This window comes from Ursus americanus, chromosome 25, assembly GCF_024610735.1.
Source record: "Ursus americanus isolate L20-20 chromosome 25, mUrsAme1.1.p, whole genome shotgun sequence".
NCBI lineage: Eukaryota > Metazoa > Chordata > Mammalia > Carnivora > Ursidae > Ursus > Ursus americanus.
Genome location: NC_142151.1, coordinates 8704103 through 8714601, shown reverse-complemented (window position 1 = coordinate 8714601; position 10499 = coordinate 8704103). Strand labels below are relative to the sequence as shown.

The following is a 10499-nucleotide window of genomic DNA, read 5'->3' as shown; positions in this document are numbered from 1 at the left end:
ATCGTGACGTCACTTCCGTCCGGGCCTGGCCGTGGTTCGGGCTCCGTGGGCCGAGGGGGGGTACGGAGGTGGCAGCCGTGGGAGGAGGCGGCGCGGGAGGCCGAGGAGAGCCAGCCCCGACCAATCCCGCGTCCCGGGCCGCAACCCCCGATCCTGCAGCGCACCGAGAGGCGAGACCGGCCGGATGGGCCGCTGAGCCCGAATCGGGGACCGGTGAGGCTCGAGCAAAGCGGGCAGTCGGGGCCGGGGTGGGAGCGGGCCCGCGGGGCTGCGGGGTCTGGGAGCCTGGGATGCGGAGAGGGGAGAGGGCCAGGCCTGCCGCTTCCGCACGCCCGGTGGGGAGGCGGGGGCCGGGGGAGCGGCGGACAGGGGGCGATGGGGATAGTGAGGCCCGCCCGGGGTGGGGGGGGGCTGGCAGGCGGCTGGGGGTAAGAAGGGGGCGAGGTGGCTGGGGTCGTTGCTGGATCGAGAGCCAGCCCTTGGGATTCGCATCCGGAACAGTGGCGTCGGGGGAAGGGGGCATGCTTCTGGCCAGGGCTTTGGGGAGAGGATGGCTGTGAGTGGGGGGAGGCAGAAAACTGCGAGGCTTGGAAAAATTTTCCATGGCCCTCCTTGAGAGGTTGAAGAGCTCTTCCCTCCTTTGAGGGTGGTGTCCAACACCACCTGGAGAAGGGTCTCACTGGAGTTTGCGGGGTCGGTTACAGCATTTGGAAGGGACAGTGTTCTGAGAGTCCTTACACTGAGCCGGGTGTGCAAAAGCCTGGCTGCCTCCGAGTATCTGAGCCTCCACATCTTTACAGTGTTGGAGCCCCCTGGAGCTAAAATCAGGATGTTCCGCTTCATGAGGGACGTGGAGCCCGAGGATCCCATGTTCCTGATGTGAGTATTCCCTCCCCCTCCTGTTCTAGAGCGCTCATCCTACTCCACTTCAGGTCTCTAAGTAGTTCAGACAGACATCTGGGTTCCCATTGCTGGCATTGGCTGGAACCAGCTGGCTTCTCAGCTCCAGCCCAGACTGAGAGAGGAAATAGGCATCCGTGCCCCTGTTTCCCTACCACTTTTCCGTTTTGTGGGGGAGGGGGTGTTGACTGCTTGGCCCTTCAGCCATCCACACTGTATACTCACTCCACAGGGACCCCTTTGCTATTCACCGTCAGCATATGAACCGAATGTTGTCAGGTGGCTTTGGATATAGCCCCTTCCTCAGCATCACAGATGGCAACATGCCTGGGACCAGGCCTGCCAGCCGTAGGATGCAGGTAATGGTGCTGTGACTTGCCTGAGAAATGCCGCAGGGTGGTTAATAAGTCCTTGCTTTTTCTTGCACTTCAGCCAGCTTAGCAAGTGGAATGAAGGATCTTTTTTAGGAGTGGGGAAAGTGGTCTGGCAAAAGGGCTTTGTGATCCCCTTTGGAGAGGAGGATGGAAAAAACTGAGGCCATGGGCTCAGTTTGGGCTTGTAGTGTGATAGGACATGGTCTCTAATTTGTTCTTTATGTTTTCCTGTAGGCTGGGGCTGTCTCCCCCTTTGGGATGCTGGGAATGGTGAGTCCGGATGTCCCTGTGTACACACTCTATACCCTTAGATGTTATTTCCAAATGTGGCTCTCTGGAATAGCCTTTTGGGTAACCCTAGAATCTTTTGATAGTAGTCACAAAGCTCTGGGCCTGTTGTGTGCTAGGAGTCCTGTGGGTAAAAGATGATAACTTATTGAATCCTGCATTCTAGGAGCCATACCTATTAGGAAAATGTAACTGCCTAGCAAAGTTCGTTTTTCTGAGGATGGAGATGCAGTTGAAGGGCCAACAAAGATGGCTTCTAGAGGTGTTTTATTGTTGTTGTTTTTACAGTGTTATGGCCAACCCTTTTATAGGTTAGCATCCATTTACTTGGTGTGCTTCCTAAAGATAGGAGGAAATAGGACAGTTGGGAGAAAGAAAATTCGATCAGAGCAGCCAGAGAGACTGAGGAGGAAGGCAGCAGTAGTGCAGGAAGGGAACCACAAAGAGAACATTCCATGTTCTGGTCATGCTAGTGAAGAGACAGAGCAGTTGCTCCGTGTGGAGGAAGCAGAGAAAGGGAATGTGTCGCCTTGTGTCTGTCTAGCGGGTACCTAAAGGAGACCATTCGAGCACCGAGCGTGCTCTCCTGACTCTTGTTTTCCGTCTCTTTGCTGCAGTCGGGTGGCTTCATGGACATGTTTGGGATGATGAACGACATGATTGGGAACATGGTGAGGCTCTTGCCCCATACGCTTTTGCAGTCTTGTTCTCAGGGATGGCTGGCAGCACCTTGAGTCCTCTGAGGCAGGGAAGAGTACGCTGGTGATGGGCTCAAGCTGGATGAAGTCACTGAGCCCGGAGAGCACTGGGTTCCCTTATCTGCTCTCATGCCTGAGTAGGAAGCAGCAGCAGCAGTCTTTTGAAGTGTGCTATGAAGGTTCCATGTCTTCAGGTCCCTCTTGTTCTTTGGTGGACTCTGAGGAATTTGAGGGGCACTGATATTTTCTCAGTTCCCACGTTTCATGGGAGAGCTGTAGACATGAGCAGGCATCTGAAGTGTGGGATCCCTTCCCCGAGGGGCCGTTTAGCCCTGTGGTACATTTTCCTCCTCAGGAACACATGACAGCTGGAGGTAATTGCCAGACCTTTTCATCCTCCACTGTCATCTCCTACTCCAATACGGGGGACGGTGCCCCGAAGGTCTACCAGGAGACATCAGAGATGCGCTCGGCTCCAGGCGGGGTGAGTTGGTTGGCTTCTTGTTACCCAGAGAAGGCAGAGTGGAATGGCATGCACAGAAACCCTGGCTTCCTTTCTCAGGATTGGGTTGTGGGTGGTTTGTCTGTCCCGCCTGGTGTAGCCAGGGCTTTGGGAGGGGTGGCTGAGTGTGCCGTGTTTTGCCTCATCCCAGATCCGGGAGACTCGGAGGACTGTACGGGACTCGGACAGTGGGCTAGAGCAGATGTCCATTGGGCACCACATCCGAGACCGGGCTCACATCCTCCAGCGCTCCCGCAACCACCGCACAGGGGACCAGGAGGAGCGGCAGGATTATATCAACCTGGATGAGAGTGAGCCTTCCTTCCCGCTCTTTACCCTTCTGACTTCTGGGCCAGTAGCCCCTGGTCCGGGTCCTGTGAGCTAGGAGATGCAAACTTTTTCTCCCTACCTCTGTAGATATTTCTTGGCAAAGTTGCGGGTGGGCCCCCTAGTCCTGCCTCGCTTGAGCCTTATTGTCGGCTTCGGGGGCTAAGTCAGGTGCCAGCAGTGTCTTCACCAAAGAGGGGCCAGCTGTTGGGATCAGTTTTTTTCTTTCTCCTCTTTTTTTTTTCTCAAGTTGACAGATACTTATTAAATACTTACTGTGTGCCTGGGACGATGCTCCTCAACTTTAATAAGTATGCTGTTCCTAGTTTCTTTCTTCAGTGGTCACGCCTCAGGCCTGCTGGTGGCTTCCATATTGGAATCACTATTGGCTGTTAGCTAGTGGAACCCTATTGAATTCCAAAATACTAAGAAAAGAAATTGCTGCTTTCCCTCAACTCATCCCCACACATAACACTTTCAGCCTGTGCCCTGTTTCTTCATCTTAGAAGGCTGTGGCTCACTCTTGCCTCTGCTTCCAGAAGCCAGCCTGTATATTTAAGTGGTCACATGGGTCTCTGTACTCTTCAGGTGAGGCCGCAGCATTTGATGATGAATGGCGGAGGGAGACGTCTCGATTCCGGCAGCAGCGCCCTCTGGAGTTTCGGCGGCATGAGGCTTCAGGGGGTGGGGGACGAAGGGCTGAGGGGCCTCCCCGCCTGGCTATACAGGGACCTGAGGACTCCCCCTCCCGACAGTCCCGCCGCTATGACTGGTGAGGGCCCTAGGCCCTCAGCCTCTCTTGTAAGTATTGAGGGGGAGGGGTACGCAAGGTGTGGAGCACGGAGGGGGGGTTGAGGAGTGTGCCTGTGCCCGAGCCTCCCCCACGAGGCCCAGCAGTCCGGGTGCCCAGCAGGTGTTGCCTGTGATGGTAGAAGTGTTCTTTGGTATGGAAAGAGAAGAATGCTCTCACTGGAAGTGGGGTTTAAACCCAACTCCTGGTTTTCCTATTTTGTCTTTCTTTTGACTTGTGTTCTTCTCTCTTCCCCTTCCAGGTACAGGCTGAGAGGCTGAGAAATCATCCCCTGAAATAACTTTTTCCTCTCCAACTCCCACTCCCAATTTAATATTAAATTAACAGGCAAGCTGGCCCCCACCTCTCCCTGGGGGTCTCAGGGAGAACCTTTCACTGCCCCCTTTACCTACTTTTTCCTTCTTTAATCCCCTACCATGATGACTCCACTTCTGTATTTGCTAACTTGATTTTTCATTTTGCTGCTCCATCTTTGAACCTCCTCCCCTTCCCCATTCTACCCTTGTCATGCATTGAGGGGGCTTTTGGGGTGAGCTCTGGGTTTAGGGCCTTCCTCCATCCCTCAGCTACCCTGGATCTTTGCCCACCCCCTCCTCAGAACCCCCCTGCAGGGGCCATAGCCCTCATCCAGGGCTGTGTGTGGAGGGAGAGGACTGGCGCCCAACCCTCTCTCCCTTCCCACCCCCTGCACATCACAGATCTCCCCTGTACCTTTCTCTGCCTTTATTTTTTGATTTGTGCAACTTGTAACTAGGTGTTTATGGAATAAAGGAGAATGGAAAAAAAAGACCAAGTAGGATTTTGGCTTTACTTTTGATCTTGTCCCCGTTCGATTTCAACCCTCCTGTCTCCCAGTCCCCTTCTTACCTTCCCTCTGTGTCCACGGTGTGGCCCTCTTGAGTTCAAGCTCGGTACCTCGGTGGTAATGACAGTGGGACTATCAGAGCCCTGGCAGATAAGAAGTAGCAGCGGAGCTCAGCTGGACTAGGGCTGGTGGGTGAAAACACTGGCGGCTGCCTTGCTGCCTGTCTCCCTGCTTTTGCTGTCACTTCACACGCTGGGGGGAGTGGAGGGCATATCTCCTAGGTGCCGGAGGATCTTGACGCCTCTTGTGCCTTGGGCAGTTTGTCCCCTGGACCGTGGGTGGGAACACTTGTGGTACCGAGCAGGAAGGCACAGGCCTTCAAAGGGGAGGCACTCCAGGGTCAGCAATGTTCTTCCACCCTCAGTTGTTGAGAATTTGAGCCCCAGGAAGGAGACCAGAGAAGAAAACTCATCTGGAACCTGAGCGGGTACTGGAAGGGCATGAGGTCTCAAATTTCTCAAGATGTTCACTCCTGCTTGACCTGGCTCTGCCAAATGGGTCACTCTGTTCTTCCTGGGAACTTATTTAACAATGGTAGATGCTAGTAAGGGTCTGAGGATGGTTTCTTCTTTATAAAAATCTTCAGTTCTTTTCAGTTTGTGGTAAATCAAAGTGAAAAAACAACACAACGGGAGTGGCTCAGTCAGTAGAGCTTGCGACTCTTAAATCTTGGAGTTGTGAGTTCAGGCCCCACTTTGGGCCTAGAGCTTACTTAAAACACAAACACGCACACACAAACAACTCAAGGCTCTGGCTCTTTTTAAGGAAGGGAGGCTCTTTGCCATGTCCTCTGTGAGCAGATTGCAGAGATCTGTCCAGTTGCTGAATGAGCAGAGGGGTGAAATGGATGGAGTGCAACAGCCTTCAGGGCAGGGGCCCCATCTCATTAAACAGGGCTGGTGAAGATGCATGAGCAGGGTTAAGGGAGCCAACCCCGTGGCTCCAAGAATCCCGGAATCTCAAGTCAAACAGGTACAGGTTTGCCCCCGCTATCCAAAAGCGGAGTGTTCCTGCAAAAACCTTGGTCAGCTGAAATGGCGTAAAGCGGACGGATGACCATTAACTCACATGGAAAAGTTCTTGAGCGTTCCAGGACGCAAAATACAATCTCTTGAATTTTTCTGAAACCATCTTGCTAAAGGATGCAGAAAGTCGAGCTCGCAGACAGTTCGAAGCTAGGCTGGAGGCCGCCGAGCAGCACGTAGCTCCAGGGGCGGGAGCTCACTGGGGCCACTCCCGCTCAGGGGGGCGCGCCAGCTTGTAACTTGCTGCGAAACAAATGCCGAGCGCTGTTCTCACTTCCTCTCATAAAACCAAACTCCTCCGCGTATTTCTTTGTGTTAGCCGAAACCGGTATTCATGGTGGTCTTCTGTAAAAGTGAAGTGGCGTGGTGTGAACTTTTGAAGGGGGCGGGGTTTGTATCCATAATTCATCTCCAGCTGGGTTGCTAAGCTGAGATGACAGGACTCAAAGTGAGCACAGCCCTCGGTTTCCGGGGCCCCCTGGGCTCTGTCCAAATAGACACATATTTACTTCCTCTGGGAGTGGGAGCAGCTCTCCTCAGTCTCCGGAGGAGGCCACCAGAGAAAACGCTAGCCCCACAAGGGATGTGCAGAGGCGGGGTCCTCGGCTCTGCCACTAACCTAGCCAAGTGGTCTTGGGCAGGCCATCCACTTCCCTGGACCTCAGCTACGAAGTTCCCTACTACCTATAAAACCTTAGGCTACAGTTCATGCCCAACCTGCCAACCTGAATTTTGGTCACAGTGCCCACACTCATGGGCATGGTTCTGAGTGGGGACCGGAGCAGGGCAAGGGTTGCCCTGATCTCAATCTAGCTGAGTCAACCTAGTGTTTCACAAGCTTCCCCATGGAGAGCCTGGCTTTCAGACACACGAACTAATTTTCACCGCTCCTCCCTGCTCTTGGGTGAGGACCACCCTTCAGCCCAGCACTTATTCCCAGGGCCTGTGACTAGTTCTGAGTAGGGACATGTCGTGGGAAATCAGTTAGCAGCAGCCACCAAGGGAGGTGCTCAAGAACCAGCCCCCTGGCACTTTCTGACCTGTCTGCCATTATGGAGTGAGGGCCAGGGGACAGAGAGGAAAAGAATTCTCAGGAAGAAATCTGGGCATTTTAGTTCTCCAACTGGGCCCGGCCTCATTCACAACAGCCATCCCCTCAGCCCTTGGCCCAACGTCCAGGGAACATGGTCAGACTCATCAGATCATTTCCCCATGGCTGTTATTTGGTGGGAGACTGAATTCTCTAGAAGAGTGAAATGAATACAGCCTGGCATGAGCAAGACTGGCTCCACCACTTAGCTATGACTGGGAAAGATTCTTAATCTCTCAACATCAGTCTCCCACTTTGTGAGGCGAACGTGATAACCACTACACTACGGAAACAGTTTCCCACTTTGTGAAATGGGTCTTTCTAGGTGCTGATGGCAGTCGGGGCATGGATCCATACTTCAGAACAGTGAGAAATCTGTGAGTTAGTACAGAGAAAGCATTTGACACGGTTCATGGGATATAAATGACTGATTTCTTCCTGATTATTCATTCTGTCTTGCTCCTATGTTTTTTTTTTAAGATTTTATTTGTTTGACAAGAGACAACACAAGCAGGGGGAGGGGCAAAGGGAGAGGGAGGAACAGGATTCTTGCCTAGCAGGGAGCCCAATGCGGGACTCGATCCCAGGATCCTGGGATCATGACCTGAGCCGAAGGCAGATGTTTCACCAACTGAGCCACCCAGGCGCCTCTGTCTTGCTCCTTCAATGCTCTCTGGTGGCCCTCATCCCTGGGTCTATTCTCAGGATTCCTAGAATACTTCCGGACACAACTTGGAAATTACCATACTGGCCTCCAGCCCTCTGTTCTCCCGGCTATCAATTATTACTGTTCACACTTTTCATGCCTCAGCTTTACAGACTAACAAGTAGAAACAAATGTTTTGGGCCTCTCTGACCCCTCCCTGCTTGCAATTTGGGATTTTTTTGTCCTTGGCTATCGAAGAGCCTTGGGTCCTACTAACACCCTTTACCCAGTGCCTCCTTCCTCTGTCCTTCTGCAATCCAATGCCCAAGTCACAAACCGGTTACCCAGAGAACCAGGAGCTGGTCCACAAGAAGAGCACAGACAGTATTTCAGTCTCGCAGCCCATGAATTCCAAGTCCACTTAAATACTCCACATACCTGCCGGGCCCTGATGCTCCCAGTCCTGGGCATGGGTCATCCCAAGGGCTGAGGAAGCAGCAGGGGCCAAGGACTCCTTCACCCAGGCCATTCCAGTTGGGATAGGGATAAGAAAAAAATAGCCTTTACTTCTCTCCCTCTTAGACATCACCGGGCTCTTTAGATAGGAGAGGGGGGACCCAGGCGAGGCTGCACTAGAAGCTGGGGAGGTGAAGATAGGACAGGCATGGGAGGTGCTAAGAGGTAAGAGAAGAAAATTGAGGAGACCAGGGGCATGGGGACACAAGACCTTGGCTAGCTGGTTCTCCTAAGCAGCGTCCCAACTAGCCTTCGTTGGGGGAGGCCTGTGAGGGGGCACAGCTGGCATGGTGGGAGGGGAGTGCACTCGAGGGGTCCGGGGTGCAGAAGGCTGGCAGAGCTGCTCTGGAAGGTGGGCAGAGAGTGCTGATGGCTCTGAGCCTTCCCATCCTCAATGTCCGCCCTTAAATGGTAACTCCAGGGAGACCAGGACAAGCAGGTAGTACTTCTCCCTCTGGGCTCAGTACTCCCCCGCCGACCACCACCCCCACTCTGGATTATCCCTGGGATGAGATGAGCTAAGTTAGTACTCAGAGTTCCTTGCCCTTTCTCTGCTTTTTATGATTCTTTTCTTCCCTGGGGACCTTATCTTTTGCGTAGGAATAGGGTACTACCCTTCCCACCCCCCCACATCCCCACCCCGTTTCCCTCAGCATCCATCCCATCCTCTTCATCTGCTGTCACCTGCCACCTGGAGAGCTTGCAGGTTCTGGACTATTATCTCCAAGATGTCAGTGTTCTCCAGCCAAGAGACCAACCCCGTGTCTGAGCGGTTGGAGGCTGGGACATTTGGACACATGAAGCTGGAGGATAGGAGAGGGGGCCCGGGAAAGGGTCGTAGAGGTGGCCTTGAATCTCTAAAAGGGGGAGCAGAAATACATTAGGAAAGGTCAAGGTCATGGTGTGATGGAAAGTTTCTTAGAAAACTACTGGTGAATTAAGATATCCTGCATTTGTGTGTGTCGGGGGTTGGGATTCCCAATGCACAGAGAACATGGCAGGGAAGGACAGGAGCTGATTCCCAATTCAGATCTTCGTTTAAGCAAACCCAGTATATGATATAAAGAACCCATTTAGAGCTAGACACCTTACAGATGACCTTCTCACCCCAGACCTACTAAAGCAGAATCTCGAGGTTGGAGAGGATTCCAACGCAGCTTAGCAACAGTTACAGAGAACATCCAAACCCCCGCTCCCATGTCACCGCTTAAGAAACAGAAGTGACTTGTTGCACACCGTGCAGCTAGCTACCGAGCAGCGCTGCAAGAGCCAGGACTCGAAATCCAGATCGACACAAACGATGCTATAAAGGATGATTCGGGGCGGGGGGGGGGGGGTCCTTCATACAGTTCCTTGGTGATTTGTAAAAACTTTTAATTTACATGAAAATTCACTCAAGTAATAGCACTGTATTAAAATGAGGAGTGCCTGTAGCCCACTATGTCTGTTTTTTAAATCGTGTATTTTTTTAGACATATAGTAAAATTGCTCTGCGTGTGTGTGTGTGTGTGTGTGTGTGTGTACAGTTCTAACGCATGCAGATTTGTGTAAGCACCACCACAGTCAGGATCAAAACAGTTCCATCACCCAGAACACCCTTCCGCTGCTCCTTTGTAGTCACCCTTCCTCCAATCCTCACCTTGACAACCACCGACTTGTTCTCCGTTGCTATAGTTCTGCCGTCTCCAGAATGTCATAGAATGAAGTCATATACGAGAGTAGCTCCTTGACTCAGCATAATGCCTTTGAGATTCACTCGTGTTGTTGCATGTGTTAATAGTTTACCCTTTTAAGTGCTGAGTAGTGTTCTAACTGCGTGTCTATGTCGGCGTATCCATTCACCGGTCTGAGGGTATGCTAGTTTCCAGTTTGGGGGCAATTATGAACAGAGCTGCTATAAATATTTGTGCACGTGTTTTTGTGTGAACATGTCTTAATTCCTTTAGGAATGAAACGGAGTGGGATTGCTAGGTCATATGGTAAGTGCATATTAGCTTTATAAGAAAATGCTAGAGCTTGCCAGGCTGGCTGCACCATTCTGCATTCCCACCAGCAATGTGAGAGAGTCCCGGCTGCTCTGCACCCTTGCCAGCGGTTAGTGTGGTCAGCTTTTATCTTATTTTACCCATTCTATTAAGTGCATAGGTGTTCTTCTACTACTCTAATAGATATCTTGTCATGGTTTTAATCTGTATTTCCCTAGTAACTAATGATGTTGAGCGTCTCTTCATGTGCTTATTTGCCATCATTATAGCCTCTTTGATGAAGTGCCTGTGTAAGTCTTCCTGCCATTTCTCAAAATTGGGCTGTTTATTTCCTTCCTGTTGAGCTTTGAGAGTTCTTTATATATTCAGGTTAGAAGTCCTTTGTTAGGGGCACCTGGGTGGCACAGCGGTTAAGCGTCTGCCTTCGGCTCAGGGCGTGATCCCGGTGTTATGGGATCGAGCCCCACATCAG

At 52.2% G+C, this 10499-nt stretch overlaps 1 protein-coding gene across 1 annotated transcript; it reads left to right on the top strand.

Annotated features, from left to right (window-relative positions):
- MLF2 (myeloid leukemia factor 2) lies at positions 1-4689 on the top strand. The gene is made up of 9 exons (XM_045781287.2): positions 1-213; positions 801-879; positions 1133-1259; positions 1509-1544; positions 2180-2233; positions 2616-2744; positions 2914-3073; positions 3678-3890; positions 4142-4689. The coding sequence occupies exons 2-8, from the start codon at positions 830-832 to the stop codon at positions 3863-3865; spliced, it is 744 nt and encodes a 247-aa protein (XP_045637243.1). The 5' UTR covers positions 1-213; positions 801-829; the 3' UTR covers positions 3866-3890; positions 4142-4689.
- The last annotated feature ends 5810 nt before the right edge of the window (positions 4690-10499 follow it).